At 41.2% G+C, this 18,961-nt stretch overlaps 1 protein-coding gene across 1 annotated transcript; it reads right to left on the bottom strand.

Moving 5' to 3' along the window:
- On the bottom strand, window positions 1,149-1,858 carry LOC8054182. The gene has a single exon (XM_002464043.2). It carries the CDS (start codon window positions 1,746-1,748, stop codon window positions 1,377-1,379), a length of 372 nt encoding a protein of 123 aa, XP_002464088.2. The 5' UTR covers window positions 1,749-1,858; the 3' UTR covers window positions 1,149-1,376.

The following is an 18,961-nucleotide window of genomic DNA, read 5'->3' as shown; positions in this document are numbered from 1 at the left end:
CCACTAATAAACTCATGACCCGTCACAGGTTTGATTTTGTGCCCAAACCCATGCCCATCGGGTCACGGGTATTTAACGGGTTGCCCGTGCCCGTCACAGCAATGTCATAAGATGGTCATCAAGTCAAGTGAGCAAGTCTACTCTATAGCGCACCAAAATACTTAAAGTTGAATTAATTGGCAATGTGGGATTCATGTTATGTGTTATTACACCTCCACACTAAAAATTTGCGAGTTCTGACAGGAACACTCACCTCTAGCATGCACTGGGCCATGACCTGCTAATGCACGGTGCCAACATCTGTCATATCGTTGAGTCCACATGAACTGAGTGCATGCACTAAGACGCGCTAGCTAGCTGCAGCTTTCACATAAGGAGCTTCTACTTCAAAAATATGGAGCATGCATCTTCTCTATTTCGTTTATTTTTTCTTGCATTTTGTACTTTATGTACTAATTATATTGTGTGATAATATGATGAATCGGGTTTAAAAAACCCATGAGTTTACGGGTTTGGGTACTACACACCCAGACCCATGCCCACAAACCCGCTGGGTCTAGCTTTTGCCCTATTAACAAACCCACGGTAGCGAAGTTGACCCATATCCTTACCCTAACAGAGCAAAAATCCATCGGGTTTCGGGTATCGGGTACGCCATCTTTACGGATAGGCGACTAAGACCAGCGTACAATATATATTTTAAAAATATAAGGGCCACACACTAACATTATTTGTTCGCTTTTCAATATAAAATTTTCATAGTCCTAAAGTTATAATCACTAGCACCACAGCGCCATCTAATCAACTTGATGGCTCATGATGTTTAAATTCGGTTAGTAGCTAGCTAATAATTGACGCACTCATCAATAATCACACAGTGACTCTAGATGAAAATTTTGTTTTATACCTTTTTCTAAAAAAAGAAATTAGAGATGTTTCATACTCCTACTGAATTTTGGACAAGCTAAGCTTGGAATACTGCTACATCATACGCATCCAATACTCAAACAAAAGAAATTGTTGCTTGTGTGTGCATCATCAGTGCATGATGAACTAAGTAACACTATAAATTCCGGTCCGGGCCTAAGTGTAACTGATGGCTCTAGATAGTAAGATCTATTATTGCACAACTGAAGGAGGAAAAAGAAGGAACAAAAAGGAGCTAAGTTTAGAGGTATTTAACTTTGAATTAACTTGGATACAGTGAAACATCCTTATATACACTCATAATTTAAACAGAAATGTAGTAGGAAATAGCATTACAAGGATAAAACTTACTCGAAATAGGACGAACGCTGCAGCTTAAGACGACGACAACCAAAATTAAACCACGCGAACAACTTTTTTTTTGAACAAAAATATATTAATATCGTACTCTAAAAGTCCCCACTACCAGTCCTCCTGCCCTTGCCGCACCTCCTGGCTCCTCGCCTCTCCACGCCGGTGGAGTTACCGTTGCCGTCGTCGAACATGAGCGGCGCCTCCGAGTCCCTCTGCTCGTCGTCGAGGAGGTCGTCGTACGTGCGCACGTTGAAGCACGAGCACCGCTCCAGGGACGCGAAGAACACCGCGGCGATGCCGCCGCCGACCCAGCCGGCCACGCGGTCCAGCGGCGGCCATCCACAGCCGTGACCTTGGCCGGCGGACGACGGCGTGCGGCGAGTGCGCGGCTCGCCTGAACGGCCGCCGCAGAAGGGGGCGCCCCACCTCGGGGACGCAACAATGGCATCGGAGGTGAGGGCTGGCATCCGCTCGCTAGCTAAGGTGAGCGCTGCAATGGCGATGGCATGAAATGCGAGCAAGCTAGAAAGGCCAACTAGCTCGCCCACCTTTAGGCTGTGGTGTTCTTTAATAAAGAAGAAAAAAAAGGAGCGGCGCCGAATGGTTAAAACCACCGCTACTTTCCAATTTGCCCTTGGCAAAAGTTTTAAAAGATTTATAAAGTGGTTATACACGTGTTGATTAGTGTTTTTTCCCCCACGGGCAAATTAGTGTAACATTGTGTCTTACACCCATATCTTTTAGATTTACACATAATATGTAGTGATAGGAATATCAATGGAGAATTCTGCGTTGAGGTATAGATGCTAAGATGCACATCCTTACCCCCATAAGGCCTCGTTCGTTTAGACCTGATCCTCCCCGAAATCATTCCCTATAGTCAAAGATAGTACAAATTAAAAAACCATTTCAAGTTGGAATTATTCCCTGTGTCCAATCTCTGATAAATAGGTTTTAAGAGATAAATTCTTAAATCTCGTCTCTATCCCTGTTAAAACTCATAAAAATATTTTCTCCCCATTTGCTAACAATAACTCCAACTCGGGTGGCTAGGTACCGCAACCGTCCCCAAAAGTACAAGAGGTGTAGGCCGATCTAGCGCTCATGATGATGTGGGGTGGGAACTTGGTGGTGATCACTAGCTTGAGATGACGATAGCGCGGACTGAGACTCCAGAGAAAGTTAAGGACCTAGCTCGGCTCGGAGACGGGGTGGCCAATGTCGTGAAGTTGATCGGCAAGGCATTTGATCGAGCTTGGTGTAGTAGTCGTTGATGGTCATGTCACCTTTGATGAGAAGGTTGTTCAGCTCGGCCTCAATGTAGACGGCACGTTGGACTTGGATCTTAATTGGATTTCTTATGGATTTGAATGCTAATCCCATTGCCACCTCTACTCATAAGCTACCCGTAAATCTATTCGTGCCTTGTTTTTGTCCACATGGAGGGGCCCGGGGGAGTGAACACGAGGAACAACTCACTAGTCAATATACTCACATAGGGAGAGCATCGAAGAGCCGTTTAGCGTTTAGCGATCTTCTTCTTTAGTCGCTCTTGCTGCTATTGCTAGGTCGTCCAAAAGCGCATCCAATTTGGTGGCCAACTCATCATATAGAAAAGCAGTCGCAAGTAATAAGAGCTAGCAGCCCTCGGCCGGTGTATTTTTTTTTGGAGGGGTTGTATATTCTTTTTCCTTGCAGGATGATGACATGTGGTCACATTATATTAGGTGCGCAGAAATAATGCCACGGACGTAAATAAATAAACAGATTTAGCGCTGGAGTAGCATGATGATGTCCAAAGTGAAAGTTGCTCTCCATCATGGCGGCATTTCGCCACCTTTTTGAACTAAAATTGCATTATGCGAAATTTGGCCATGCGGTGAAACCCAAGTGAGATACTGTTAGAAGACGACGCAAATAAAGTAAACTGCTGAATTGGCAGCCAGTAGTCGTTGTCGTACAATATATATGATTCGTGTGTGTGTATATATATATATATATAATACGCGGCGCCGGTGGAGGGCCGTACGCTCTCCACTGCCCGACGCCAGCGCGCCGTCGATGCGTTCGGTAGGTCGGCCGGCGTGGCTCGACAGTGCCATCGATGGTTCACGTGAAAACTGCTGGTAGTTTCACGGTGCGTGTGGGCGCGTACGCACGAGTGGTTAGTACATGCGCGCTCCGGGTCACGAGATGGCGCCCGTCTCGGAGCCGTGACGTCGTGCAGCAGCCGCGCCCGCAGGGTGCGAGTGTGTCCGCCGACCCGTCACATCGAATCTTTGCTCACATACATAGAGTATTAAATATAGAAGAAAATAAAAACTAACTGTACAGTTTACCTGTAATTTGTGAGATGAATCCTTTGAGCCTAGTTACTCTGTAATTGGACAATATTTATCAAATAAAAACGAAATGGTACAGTACTTAAAAAACAAAAAAAATTACGAACTAAACAAGTCCTCTATAAAACTGTAAATAAATTGTTGCATGTGCCACCGCCAACTTTTGTTGGCAATAACATGGCTGACTTCAGTGGCAAAGACAGGGGTCACAAATTATATACGGTCTAATTTGAGTTTTGCCGGCCTACTTTTTAACCTTTCATAAGGGCACTCCCAATTCAGGTGGTTTCTATAGATATTAATTGTAGTGTCACCTAAGCATTTTGCTGATGTGGCAAGAGAGTTATTGAAGAGAGAGAGCAAAAATCATAGAAACTGGTTCTAAGTTAGAAATTATGTCTACACAAAATCCAAGACATGAAGTGATATGATTGGGTAAGAATGAAGAGAGAATGAATGTGATTGGATATAAAAATATTCTATAAAAACTATTCATTGGGACTATAGTTTCTATATATAGTGTCTACAAAAATTAATGGGTATAGAAATTACATGTAGTTTCTAGCATTGGGAGTGCTCTAAGTATTAGATAGAGATCAACATAAAGGGTGATCTAGCATTTAGTTGCAATGAATACAAAACATAACATCAGGATTCACATACTTTGGAGTCCATCCATCATTGGTGCAGTAGGGATGCGAGCGTGAGATCGATGTAGTGGTATGGTGGTGTAGTGTCAACCCCTAGGACGCCAACGGCACTAACCAATCACCTTGGTTGTGCCTGTAGTCAGGAAAGAAGGATGTCGGCCTTCAGGTTGATCCAGTGCTCTCTTAGGTTCGAGAATCGTGCATTGGTCAAAGGAGAATCTGGGGCAACCATTGGTTGGTTTGGTATCTATCGATCGTTGCGTGTATGGGGGTTCACCCTAGATTGACTCAGACAAAAGGAAACGATACTTGACCCTGCACCCTTTCGTAATGGTACCAGACATACATTACGCAATTCCATCAATAAGCACAACCAAGCACAATGAATGCTGATTTTGGTCTTCGGTCTTTCACCTATATATTTTCATGTAGAATACAAACATTCCAATAGCCCTTGTAGATACGTTGCCGCATCATTGTGTCACTGCTAATTGTGTTAATGATCAAGAGAATGGTATGTTTTTCTAACCACCGTGATCTCACATCCCAACTGCACAAAGTGCACCAGAGCAAAACTTGGACTCATTTTAAGAATTTGGAATGAGCGAATTTCACAAGAATTGGTAACATCCACAATGAATCGCTTGCTACGAACAAGACAAGAAAAAGCAATTTAACGATGCTTTGTAGATAGAAGCCACTGCTTTAGCATATGCTCCAAGTTTTGAACTGAAAAGAATTGACATCACGATAGGAGAGATCAAAATTATTAATCAAGCAATTAAAAAATCACATGGAAGGGGAAGGGTAACTACCATTACACACTCACACATTTGTGTCTTTCCGAATCAATCATTGTGCCCTACAAACCACAGTCATACATACTCTACTCCATTCCCTCCATCGTAGCTTCCCATCCGAAACTTATTGAGTACTACTAATTCGTGTTCCCTCTAGGCATTGGCTAGAGAATACACATTGGTGGTAGAGGTGGTGGTGGTGCCAATGGTGACAAGAAGAAGAACGACTGACAATCGAGGCGAGGAACAAGCCATGACAGGGGACCAAACGGACATGAAGCACTCGTGGAGATACCGTTTCATCCTTCGATGCCACATGGAGACAGAGGTGTTGCTCACCATCGACATCCTCCTGTGTGCTACTATGCATACACACGTGATCCACCCTTTAGGAATGTTATTACGAGGCGACTGATGTAACCCTCAACAAGTTTGACCTATATACTACCCTCTCGTATGATCCACTATTAGACATCTTCTTGAACATATTGAACAACACCATGCCACACCTAGCCTACATTGGCCATTCTACCTGCAAGGCAAGGACTATGAGCCTTTCAATAGCTCGCCAGGGAGGTGCATTAAGCTCCCCATTTGCAACTGATGAGAATTGAGAAATGCTAGCTTGCAGTGATAATGACATGTACCTCAGTGTCTTCCAGAACAAAAAAGACACTTGCACATCTTCAGGGGGTACAGGCACATGTTTCCTAGAGTCAGTCTTGAATAGCCTAAGACTAGATGAGATGAATTATAAACTTGTTCGTGGTAGGCATAAGAACTTGTATTTGGAACCCCTAGGGAGGGACACATGCCTATAGGCAATGCAAATATTTGGTATATACTGACATGAGACAATGCCTGAGCCACATCGTAAGATGGCTGTTGACGGTCCTTAATGCTCACATTTAACCATCAACTAATCATGGAAAAGGATCCAAATGCAACCAACACCCAGACTTAGGGTTTTATCTGATAGAATTCCACGAGTTTTGGTGTTTGTCTATTTCTACAGGGGGTTATCAGGAAATACGGAAGAAAGGCCCACACGTCGGGTTTAGATAGAGATATTAACGTGTCGCGCAATTTTCTATCATCTAGAAGACTCCAGAAGCCACGGGAACGAACGGGAAGGCAATCGGGCTCGGAGGCAGGGCGCCCGCCCAACTCTCCTGGGCACCCGCCCAGCTACAGTGCCCAATCAAGACACGTTTTGTGGATTATGCTCCACCGACCTAAAGGATCAAGGAAAATCGTGCGATTAATGTCGGTTTGATCCGACGGCCTAGATTCACTTGAAGGGACTATAAAACCAGACCCCCTGGCCCCTGGAGATCATACCTCTTCTACAGAATCAAAGTTAGGGTTTCAATTCTTCATCCAAGTAGAGAGGATCCCTCTAGTTCTTCTAGTTCTACCTCTAGTTCATCTAGATCTAGTTCTAGTTCATCTAGTTCTAGTTCTAGTTCCTCTAGTTCTAGTTCTAGTTAGTTCTAGTTGTAATCTAGAAAATAGGGAGAGAGAAGAGGAGAGCGGAGGAGGAGCCGGATCTGTCGGATCTTCCTCAACATTGTACTTTTGCAACATCTGGTTCGTTCTTCATCGTTCTCCAGGTTCTTCAACTCATAACTCCTGAGTTCTCTAATTACTTTTATTTACATTTAAGTTATTTATTGGATTCCCGCTTGCATCAAGTGCTCTAGTCTTTATAACGCTAGAGTAGTAATTAATAGATTAGACGTGGTGTTTAGTCTTGCAATTACCTGGAATTGCACCCAATCCTGCGGATTGTTGTGGTAGCCCTAGGGTAGTGACAGCCCTAACGGCCGACGTATTCCACCACGTTCGGATCGGTGTTTGTAGGACCGTAGTCGGAGCTTCCTAGCCCTCTTCTCATCTCTTTCTGTGGTTAGTGTTCTGATGTCCCGAAATAGATAATCTTGAAGTAATTCTTGATTCTTAGATCAACTAGAGAACTCTCAGGAAACTTCCTCTCTTCCCACCAAAAATAATTATATAGTTATCCTTGGGCGATCTTGGATCTTAATTAGTACACTCACGTTCTCTGTGGAAAATCGATACTCTGGAATACTCCCGGGTGAAAGCTACATCGGTATCCGTGCGCTTGCGGATTTTTCTGTTTGCGTTTGAAATACCCAACAAGCTTTCTGGCGCTGTTGCCGGGGAACGGTAGCTGTGCTAGTTTCGAACCAAGTCGTCCGTGTATCCTTTTTCTTTTCCCTTTTTTTTACCACACTCACCTTACCATTTTCACCATACCACATGGATTTCACTCTAAGCATTGATGAGCATGGAATTTATTTCATAGCCACTTCATTTACTCCATGCTCATATGCAACATCTTCACAATCCATTGGTCTCTCCAACATCACCACATTCGAGATCTCCAACCCCCACTTCCTTTCTATTTATAAAAACTTTAAAAGGGCGGTTGTCGATGCATATGTCTATATGAAGTATTGCAGATCTCGTTGAGTTGATCTTGATATAGGTCAGCGTTGGAGGGGAAACCACTTCGCCGACATAAAATTAATGGTTTCCCAAGGACAAGCTTAGTGTCCTAAAACAAGCACTGATCAGATTGTAACATGAGCTTTTAACTATTTGCAACATTACCTTGAGTGTTGAGCATATAAGGATAATTGTAAAAATATTCCTTCGGGTATTCTTGTCACTAACCTTTCTAGGATTGGAGCAAGAAGATCGGATGAATGACAAGCACAAGGTATGTACAACCAATCATCATACAACATTGAATTAAATTCATCCAAACTTGAATTTTGCAAAATTCAAGCTTGGGGGAGTACTTTATATAAAAATATCATTTGCCATGTTGCTATGTTGGTTGTCCCTACCTTTGAAACATGCTCAATTTGTTAAATAGTAATCACACTACTTCACCTCCACTTGAGTAGATCTCTATAAAAGCCATCACGCTACCTTTGTTTATCCTAGTAAGTGTTAGTTTGGAAGTACTGTACATACTTCTATTGGTTTTTAAATTAAGCATGGTGCTTAGGTTAAACAGCCTTCCTTAATCTAATTAGACATGGAGTCTAGTTTGGTTATTGAACTAAAAACTGCTTGTGTAGACATTGGTATATTTTGTTGGACTAACCCCTGTAGGAAAACTTTCAATATCGACCTAGGAAATCCTGAGATAAACTCACATTGGAGACAAAGAGAGAGGCACATGAAGTTTAACAATTTACACAAGGAAGGCATAGCTCATAAGAGATGATCCATAGAGGGTGCCACAAACACGTTGCATAACCGCTAAGAAAGGAAAGCTTCCACAAGGTGATACTGTACCATCACTCTTCAAGTAAGGTAACATCTTAAGGTACTTGACTATCACTTTTATAAGCTTCTCCTTGGTTCTGGCATTCACATGAATAAAAGAGACAAACATGTATGATTTACAACTCTAGATTAACCAACCCAATTAATTCAACATGTTTAGTCCTTTAATCTTTGTTCTTAGTACTACCTTCGTGATCTCACACTCCTAATCATGTAAGATAAAATGTTGCACACTCAATCTTTGGAAGATATAGATATAAACAAAATATAAATATAGATAGATTATCTTTCCATTAGGTTGAGCCATCTGATCTGACAAATGTTTTAAATGCTACACTCATGATCTTATTATCCATCAACTTTTCTTGCTCACTATGCTTAAGGTTAGAGAGAACAATTACACTTTTGGTTCTGTTGGTGTTTTCCACCAACAGGGCCCATGCACTTGATCTCTGCCTTGTCTCTATGAGCAGGTACACTTCGAGCAAAATATGAAGGAGTTTTACAACTTCCATACTCCACCAAGTGAAGAACCTAGATCTACGAGCACAAACACACTGGAGATACTGGACACTCAGGCAATCAATGCCCTGAGATGCTTGTGGACGTAACTACTGGAGCAACCCCGTTGTGGAAGTAATTACTGACCTTCTGCCGGTCAAGTGAGACAATCCAGGACGCCCCGTCATCCCGATCTCCATCAGCATGGTGGACTTCCCAGAAGCACTCTGTGACTTAGGCTCCAGTATCAACATTATGCCGAGGCTTGCAGATCGAACACTAAGTTTTCCAAAGGGAATATTGAAGAACCTCTGCATCCGAGTTGGTACCTTGTACGCCCCAGCAGACTTCGTGGTGATAGAGACTGGTACTGATGAGAGGGCACCCATCATCCTGGGGAAGCCATTCCTGAACACCTCGGGAGCTGTCATCTACGCAAGTGCTGCCAAGATCAGTTTCTACATCAAGGGGAAGAAGGAGACGTTTTCCTTCAAGAAACAAGACTACACAAATCCCAGAGCAATCCCGACATGAACCAAGGAAGAGGACCAACAGGAGGAACAAGAACAAGTAAATGTGTACCGAGTCAGCTAAGATGATCACTGCAGCTCAAGAAGGTCAAGATCGTCAACTCAAGTCACCTTTCTTGATCAAGAAGGACGACCCTGGTGTCCCAAGCATCGAGTGCACAATCAACGGATATTCTTTTCAGAAGACACTCTACGACACCGGATCTAACGTCAACATAATGGCTGCAGTCACTTATCAGCTCCTGCATGGAACCATGTCCCTACAACCAACATACATTCAGCTCCAGATGGCAGATCAGACATTCTGAAAGATTGAAGGTTATTGACATGGGAGAAGACGAGTATGATCCACCCATCATCCTTGGAAGACCGTTCTTTAGCACCATTAAAGCAATCATATACATTGGAACCAGAGAAGTCCACATGCACTTCCCCTCAGAGAAGGTACGCCACTGTTTTACTGACCCTAACTATATAGTTGAAGACTCTAAGCAGGTGAGGACAAGAAGACGACGACGCAACCGCAACCAGAGGAGGCAAATCATCAAGGACGGATGGGTAGACTATGAAGGAGAAGTTGTAAAATCTGAAGACATACAACTTGAATAGAACTGTCCTGAGGAGACCGTAGCACCGAGTCAGGTGTATAGAGAGAAGATAGTTATACACGAAGAGCAGGCGCCGCCGGAACCACCGACTACGCCATCCAGCGAATCCCAGGACGACTGAGAAAACGAAGAGTCCCGTTCGGAGGACTTAAAAAAACACCGAACGCCTTGCCAAGAGGTAAACTTGGTAGTTATCTTTTTTCTTTCAATTATTTAAAATAGTTTGCTTAGTTAATTAGGTTCACATCATCTTAAAAAGAAAATAAAAATGTTGAAGATAGTAAGCCCCATGTGAGTATGCTCATGGCATAAAACCCATAAGTACATTCACTGTGGTGGCATAAAAATGAAATAAATATATTTCTGTCCTATAAAAATAAAATTATAAAAATAAAATTATGATCCTACTAATGAGTAACATTTATTGAGGAGGCTCAACATGATAAAGGCTAGATATTTATGCTAACACTTAACTAGTTCCACAAAGCTTTGTTGTTTATTTGAGCTCCACAGAATTCAAGGATCAAAGAAGACTAGCAGACGATGGACATCCTAATCGCTGTCAGGGTGCTGCCGACATACCTCCACCACCTGCTGGCTACATGAGAAGAAGTTACGTTAAAATCCAGCTTGGGGGAGAGCACCCCCATTTATCCAGCTAAGTATTCTACTCACATTTATACTTTACTCTAATAATAAAATGATGCATAATCATAGAAACCCAAATAAAGATTTTGTGCTTATATATATCTTTGCTTAGTTTGCTAAATAAATAAATAAATAAAGTCTGCTATGAACCATCATGATAAGCTCTGACATGAAAATGATGAATAGTTGCTCTGCCATGACTAATTCTCAAAATTGAAATCTCTCTCTCAAGTTTAGGCCTGGCTGTTATTAATTTGCTCTAAACCTGAACTTGTGGGAAGAGTACTTGATCTGAAGTCTAAGTCGTTAACGGATATGATATGGGAAGGTTGAGCTACTGTTTATCTGTTTCTAGAGATGCTAGAATTCTGGAGAATTTTATCTTTGAAAATCTTTAAAATGTTGCATGATGAGTTCCTGTATGATGAGAGTTTAAATTCCTACCACAGCCATATATACATGCTTGTTAGACTATGAACCACACATTTACTTTTTACTGCTTATGAGCATTGAGTGTGGTCAAGCTGTGTAGACCCTTAGGAGCTTGTCATGTGGTTAAATCAAGATTCACTTGCACGTTCACTCACACATGCTACTTCTACTCCAGAAGTACCATCCACATATATCCATCCATTTCCATCTCCAGAACCACCCAAAAATATTCTACTCCTAATCCGGGAGAGAATAGCCAAAAACATTCTCCTATTTCTGTTTTTCCCTGTGAAAAAAATGCTCAAGTTATCTTGGTTACTACCACTTGCTATATTATTTCAGGAGATGAGTGCTCTAAAAAAAGAAAGAAAAAAAGAAAGAATGTGAGGAAATAAAAAGGGGCAAGTGCCCGGAACCTCAAAGAAAAGAAAAAGTGAGACGAGAGGTAAAAAATGGACAAGTGTCCGACAGTAGAATTAGGGGTACAAGATACCCACCTGAGAGAAAAGAAAAAGAAAATATAGAGCATCTCATTCTCCTCAAAAAGTTTCAAAGTGCAAGAAAGGTATGTACCCCCTCAAAAGAGCAAAAGTAGAATTAGACTTTCACCATTGTTATTACCATCGTCACCATACATCATTCATACGCCACACATGCACATCTTGATTTGACTTATTGACTTGTTCTTCTGGATCCATGGTTTGACTATGCAATAAATGTCTTGTAAGTATGTATTAGCTGTCTCCCACCTATGAGCTCCAGATATCAAAACCTTATTAGAGTAGGGTGAGAGAGAAGGCAATGTCACCATGCCTTATACCACAAATACCACATACTTTGAGAGAAGGCATACACCATTACTGCCTTGGTAAGGATCCAGAAATACCACAAAAGAGAGACTAGAGAGAGTCATACAAGGAATCTCTGAGTTTTATTTGAAAATCTGCAAAAACTCCAGAGCTATAGTTAATCGAAGAACAAGAGACATGGCGCTTGACTAGACCGTTCTATCTTTTAACTGCTCAAGACACAGGTGACAGTTGCAAGCCCCATGGTGGAAGGTAAAATGAGTAAGTTTAAATCTTAACAGTTTACCCTAACCTAGAGATGAGATCTTGTTTGAACGCATGTGTATCTTTAAGGCATGAAACCACTGTAGAAACTCTTGAGTTCATCTTTGCTCAGGGATGAGCAAAGGTTAAGCTTGGGGGAGCTTGTTGACGGTCCTTAATGCTCACATTTAACCATCAACTAATCATGGAAAAGGATCCAAATGCAACCAACACCCAGACTTAGGGTTTTATCTGACAGAATTCCACGAGTTTTGGTGTTTGTCTATTTCTGCAGGGGGTTATCAGGAAATACGGAAGAAAGGCCCACACGTCGGGTTTAGATAGAGATATTAACGTGTCGCGCAATTTTCTATCATCTAGAAGACTCCAGAAGCCACGGGAACGAACGGGAAGGCAATCGGGCTCGAAGGCAGGGCGCCCGCCCAACTCTCCTGGGCGCCCGCCCAGCTACAGTGCCCAATCAGGACACGTTTTGTGGATTATGCTCCACCGACCTAAAGGATCAAGGAAAACCGTGCGATTAATGTCGGTTTGATCCGACGGCCTAGATTCACTTGAAGGGACTATAAAACCAGACCCCCTGGCCCCTGGAGATCATACCTCTTCTACAGAATCAAAGTTAGGGTTTCAATTCTTCATCTAAGTAGAGAGGATCCCTCTAGTTCTTCTAGTTCTACCTCTAGTTCATCTAGATCTAGTTCTAGTTCATCTAGTTCTAGTTCTAGTTCCTCTAGTTCTAGTTCTAGTTAGTTCTAGTTGTAATCTAGAAAATAGGGAGAGAGAAGAGGAGAGCGGAGGAGGAGCCGGATCTGTCGGATCTTCCTCAACATTGTACTTTTGCAGCATCTGGTTCGTTCTTCATCGTTCTCCAGGTTCTTCAACTCATAACTCCTGAGTTCTCTAATTACTTTTATTTACATTCAAGTTATTTATTGGATTCCCGCTTGCATCAAGTGCTCTAATCTTTGAAACATTAGAGTAGTAATTAATAGATTAGACGTGGTGTTTAGTCTTGCAATTACCTGGAATTGCACCTAATCCTGCGGATTGTTGTGGTAGCCCGGGTAGTGACAGCCCTAACGGCCGACGTATTCCACCACGTTCGGATCGGTGTTTGTAGGACCGTAGTCGGAGCTTCCTAGCCCCCTTCTCATCTCTTTCTGTGGTTAATGTTCTGATGTCCCGAAATAGATAATCTTGAAGTAATTCTTGATTCTTAGATCAACTAGAGAACTCTCAGGAAACTTCCTCTCTTCCCACCAAAAATAATTATATAGTTATCCTTGGACGATCTTGGATCTTAATTAGTACACTCACGTTCTCTGTGGAAAATCGATACTCTGGAATACTCCCGGGTGAAAGCTACATCGGTATCCGTGCGCTTGCGGATTTTTCTGTTTGCGTTTAAAATACCCAACAATGGCTCTGATTCATTGATGATAATGGTCTCTAAGGCCTTGAGGTTTTGGAGCATCCATGAATAGTTTAGATATCAATGACAGACAGAATCACATCTCACTGAGATGTAGTCAAAACACATGCTATATTGAGCGGATTTGTCATGACTCCTACTAATCTCGGAGGAAGACCATGTATGAGATCATGATGGCATGCTACAAAACATATATGAGAGGAGATCCATGTCCCGAACATGATTGAAGCCCTAGAAATTATGGACTTTCTGATGCAGGCAAAATAATTTCATGCTCCTGATTTTCATGTTTAGGTGTCAAATCTTCAAGGAGCCTGTAGCGTACAAGTGCTACTAGACTAGTAGTGAAGTTTTATGAATTCACCCCCTTATGTATTTCTTGTTTATTTTTCAAGATTCATGTGGTACTATGTTGAAGTTAACATTATGTATTTACTTTTTTTATAAGTTTCATGGACTTCTATGTGTTGAAATTATCCTTATGTACCCCCTCCATGAAGTACTTTGTTGTATTTTTTTTAAATAATTTGTTGTGGTGGACAAAAGTGTTAGGGTATATTATGTGTTAGGGACTTCTATTAGTGTGCACAAGTTCCAATTACTTTGCCAAAAGGCTTCTGAGATGAAGTTTAGAGCCTATTTGTAGTCTTTGGGGGCTCTTTTCTAAATAGAAGCCTAACTAGGAGAAATAATGAAAATTTCACTACTATTTTTTCTATAAAAGGGAGGGGAGGTGGAGAGAGGGGCTTGTCTCTCACTCATTTGGCTTTCTTCCTTTCTCTCCACTCCCACCTTTCTTATCTTAGGTCATAGGCCAACAAAAAGAAATGTTGCTAAGCTAGCTAAATGTATGATGCATTTTCCTTCTTTTGGCATTTGTGTGCTTGTTCATAAGATCGACAATCTAATGTTTATCGCTAATGCCAAGTACAATTAGTTATAAGGTTTGACACATAGATAAATAGATCAATTATGGCTAAAAAATTAATAGACATTGATGGTAGAGACCGTGGTAGTGCCGGTGGCGACAAGAAGAAAAAGAGATGGCGATCGAGGCGAGGAACAAACTGTCTGACATGACGGGGGACTAGACAGGTGGCAAGCACTTGTGGACTTGTCAGTTACAAAGATGGAGACGTCACTTGTCACCAGCATCCACCTTGTGCTAGTATGCATACTCACATGTTCCACCCTCGGGAAATGCCGTTACGAGGCGGTGGACGTAAATCTTGATGAGTTCGACTTGTATACTATTAGTTCATATGATCCACTGCACAACTCCTTTTTTTAATGTATAGAATAGCAGTGTGCCAGTGAGGTGGATTAAGCTCCTGCCCAAGGATAAATTGACGAGGACCAGATGATATTGGTTTTTAGTGACAACAAATTGTACCTCTGTGTCTTCTAGAACAACAAAGGCACCTGACAAGTCTTAGGGGGACGAGCACATGTACCCCAAAGCCATAGTCTTGAACAACCCGACCCTTAATGAGACATATTATAATTTTTTTGCTGGTGGGTATAAGAACTTCTATTTGGTACCCTTATTATAATTTTTTTTGCTGGTGGGTATAATAACTTCTATTTGGTACCTTAAGGAGGGACACATGTCTGTAGGCAGTGTGCACAGTAGGTCAATATAGGCACATGACTACCCTAAGCCACAACTTAATATGGATCTGGTTTTGTTCATGATAATGCTTTTTCGAGGGTTTAGAGTACCCGCGAGTAGTTTAGTTACAGTGGGAAACAGAGTCACACCTCACCGAAAATGTGGTGCACTAGGCGGATTTTTCACACTTCCTAGTTATTTGGGAGCAAGACAACATATGAGATGTTGATACCGCGATAGGAAAGATGAACAAGAAAAGATTTGTGTCACAACACGAATGAAGACCAAGAGATTGTGTGGATACGAGAGGAGATCATATGTTAGGCTTTAAGGAGTTTACAGTATACTAGTGCTAATAGTGAAGTTTTCATTAATTTAGCCTTATTTATATATTTTTCTTTTTTATGTCCCATGGAGTACTATGTTCAAGTTACTCTTATGCATTTTTTATTTGTAGAAGTTTCATGGGCTAAAATGTGTTGAAGTTATCGCTATGTATCCCTTCGATGAAGTATTTTGTTGTATTTTCATGAATTAGGTACTTTGTTGTATTGGACAAAAAATGTTGCTATGCTAGCAACCTGTATGTTGCATTTCCCCTCAACATCTGTATGTATCCTTGATCAAAAAATTGAGAATTTATTGTCTAGATAATGTCGAGTACAATTAGTTATGAGGTTTGGCATAGATGAATATCATAGACTTTAATATTTAATATTTTTGTTTTAAAAGACATCTACAATATTTAATAATTGAATACCATTGCATTACTTACTAAAGTAAAAAAAATGGTTTTTTGAGCATATCCGAACAATTGTTTTGTCTTTTCATTCAGTAGAAAGTAGGCTCAAAATTTTACATAGGCAATCATGAGGATTTAACAAATGGTCCTAGTGTGGCAAAAGTAAACCATGCTTTAGAGCAACTTCAACAAAGACCCTATTTAAGCCCTTATCCTATTTTGGAAGTTCAAATGCATAAAAAACCATCCAACCGAGCTCCTATTTAGCCCCGAATGGATGAGGGGCTCTCCTCCTCTAAGCCCCTTATCCTCTCCTACCACTCCTCCATTCTCTCTTTTTACAAAGCTAACAAGTGGGATCGATGAGTAGGACCCATGAAAATATACTGTAAAATTAGAAATACTTAGGAGATGATGGGGTGCTATAGGAAGAAGAGGCTGAAACATAGATAAGGAGTTATAGTTTGAGAGAGCATGGGCAAAATAAGAGTGTTGTTGGAGTTGTTCTTACTTGGCATGTCATACCAGTTGTCCATTTGGACAACTACAATTTTACCCATTAAAAAATAAAATAAAACAAACCTAAAATCAAGTTATCGATCATGACCTACTCTCATGACAACCTAAAATCTAAACAAAAAAATTGTTTTGCCTCCTAGAACTATTAGCTTTCTTATCTAACTACAAACCAAACATTCATACCCTTTCAAAGATCAAAATCATGCAAGTTACCTCCTTAGCCTATTAAAGGGTGTCGGTGATATGTACCCACGGTACCTCATCGCATGGAAAATAACCTAAAGGGGATGTGGTATACCAAGCAATCTATTCGAGAGGCCCAACCCAGATGGGGTACCTTGTCTATTTTGGAAGATAAGGCATAGCAATATATATTTAGAAACCAACTCTATCTAGTAAATTTTCTTGCAAAAAACTAGGAAAAACACATGTACATCGATCGAGACTCTATCTATAGCCCCACCCATTGGACCATATATTGATGGTTGGGATGGAGCTCCCAATCGGTATCTCTTCATATCTTCTCATATCACAAGACATCTCATTATATCTAGACAACTAGCTATCAGCGCTCCTGTAAACCCAAGCATACACTATAGAGAGATCTACTCTCAACTAGACATAGGATACCCCATACTTGAAGCTGCATAAACCTGTGTCCTGTGTGCTAGATACGCTAATCTATATTGCTCGAGTAAATAATTCTAACAAGTGGTTTTATTGTAATGAGTATGGTTTTGATAGTTGAAGGAACATGAAGATCCGGTTTTGCAGTTCATGGAGGAAACTCAAACTCAACTGATAGTTTGGTGAGATCAATAGTACATTTTCCAACCTAAAACTTCAATAAAGTTTTCTATTTGTTGCCATGTAATCCAATTCGAAAAAATAGTCTATTATGTATAGCGACTCTATGTGTATAGTGATTGAGGAAAAGTTGCTAGTTTTTTGTCTCACAACCACCGAGTTCATTTTAGAGAATCAATTCAAAGAATCATTATGGAATTAATTATCAACAGGAATCTATTTTGGCAAAACACCTCTTAGATTTATCTTACTAGTTGCTCTAGAAGCTCTACCAAAGAATTCCTTAGAGTGCGTCTAGCAAGTGATGGGGAGAGGCATGGGAATTGGAGGTGAGAGTTTGAGGAAGGAATTAGTGCAGGATTTTTTAGTCTCAATCTTTTGTTTGGTAAGTATTTGGAATTAAGAGAGAAAGTTCAAAATAAATTGTTATCCGTTGTTTGTTACGTGATTTAGGCATGTGAATTAACGATATCATTACTGATTATCCCTTCCTTTGTTTATGCATCCTTTTGAACTAAAATAAGCATCACATTTATGTCATTGTGCGTCAAACTCCCTTTTACCTTGCCTAAATTATCAAGGTCACCCATGGGAAGAGATCTATGGGAATTGTTCCCATCAACACCATCCCTCTTCCCATCATAACTCCCTATCCCAATCCCCATGAAACAAACAAGAGATTTTTTGGACTCTTCCTCTCCAATTCCCATAACCTCTCACCAATTCCCCCCGACCAAACGAGCTTTGGTCTCTGGCTGCTAGCCACGGGTGATCAGGATGTGGCCTTGTTGCCCCATGATAGGTTCTAGCTTGCCATGAGTCCTATGCGATGGATTTTGGTGGTACTCAGGGCTTGTTATGTTAGATTCCTCACCTAAAATTCCTAGATGAGACCCCTGCTTGTGACATGCTAGAATTTATTTGTTTCAGACCCTAGGATTCTATCTTGGTGATAGTTGTCTATGATTGTTGCTTGTGCTCTAGGCATAGAAAATCAATTGACCGGGTTCTTGTCCAACTTGCATGCTATAATCAACGCAAAAGAACACACTTTTTTATTGCAGAATACAAGCAACTCCTATACCAAACACTACCTGCCCCTTTTGACAATACAATCATGTTTTTAGGGCTTGAACCAAACAGTACATAGGCCATCTTTAGGTGGAAGTATTACACCAATAGTGAAGAAAGGAGTGGATAGGAACCTATGTGATAACCGAGACAAGTTTATTAGGAAGGGGTACTACTAAGGTCACATAGACGTATATATACCATATGGTCAAAATGTTCATTATTAGACCATCTCCAGCAGCTCTCCAATCTATCTCCCCCAATATAGTTGTATCGGTGATCACCAATACTGCTTTTTTGGTATATTGGGGGAGAAGCTCCGACAAATCACTAATAATCTACCCCAACAACTGAGACCCACATGTAAGGCTATAATATTTTTTCTCTTATTTCTTTCCTTTTCCTTCTCTTTTTGTCGTCTTCTTTCTCGTCCTTCATGTACCCTTGTGTTGCTTCTCACTCCCGTGGCACGGAACGACGCCGCTGCCCCTACTCTGCCTGGTGGCCTTGGCTCCATCCTTGCTCTCCCATGCAAGATCAGGTGGGTGTCAGGCAAGGTTCTCCTCCATGGATGCCCCAAATCGTAGCC

Source organism: Sorghum bicolor, chromosome 1 (genome assembly GCF_000003195.3).
Source record: "Sorghum bicolor cultivar BTx623 chromosome 1, Sorghum_bicolor_NCBIv3, whole genome shotgun sequence".
In the NCBI taxonomy this organism is placed as follows: Eukaryota; Viridiplantae; Streptophyta; class Magnoliopsida; order Poales; family Poaceae; genus Sorghum; species Sorghum bicolor.
Note: the sequence above shows the minus strand (reverse complement) of the source record. Positions and strands in the feature narration are given on the sequence as shown.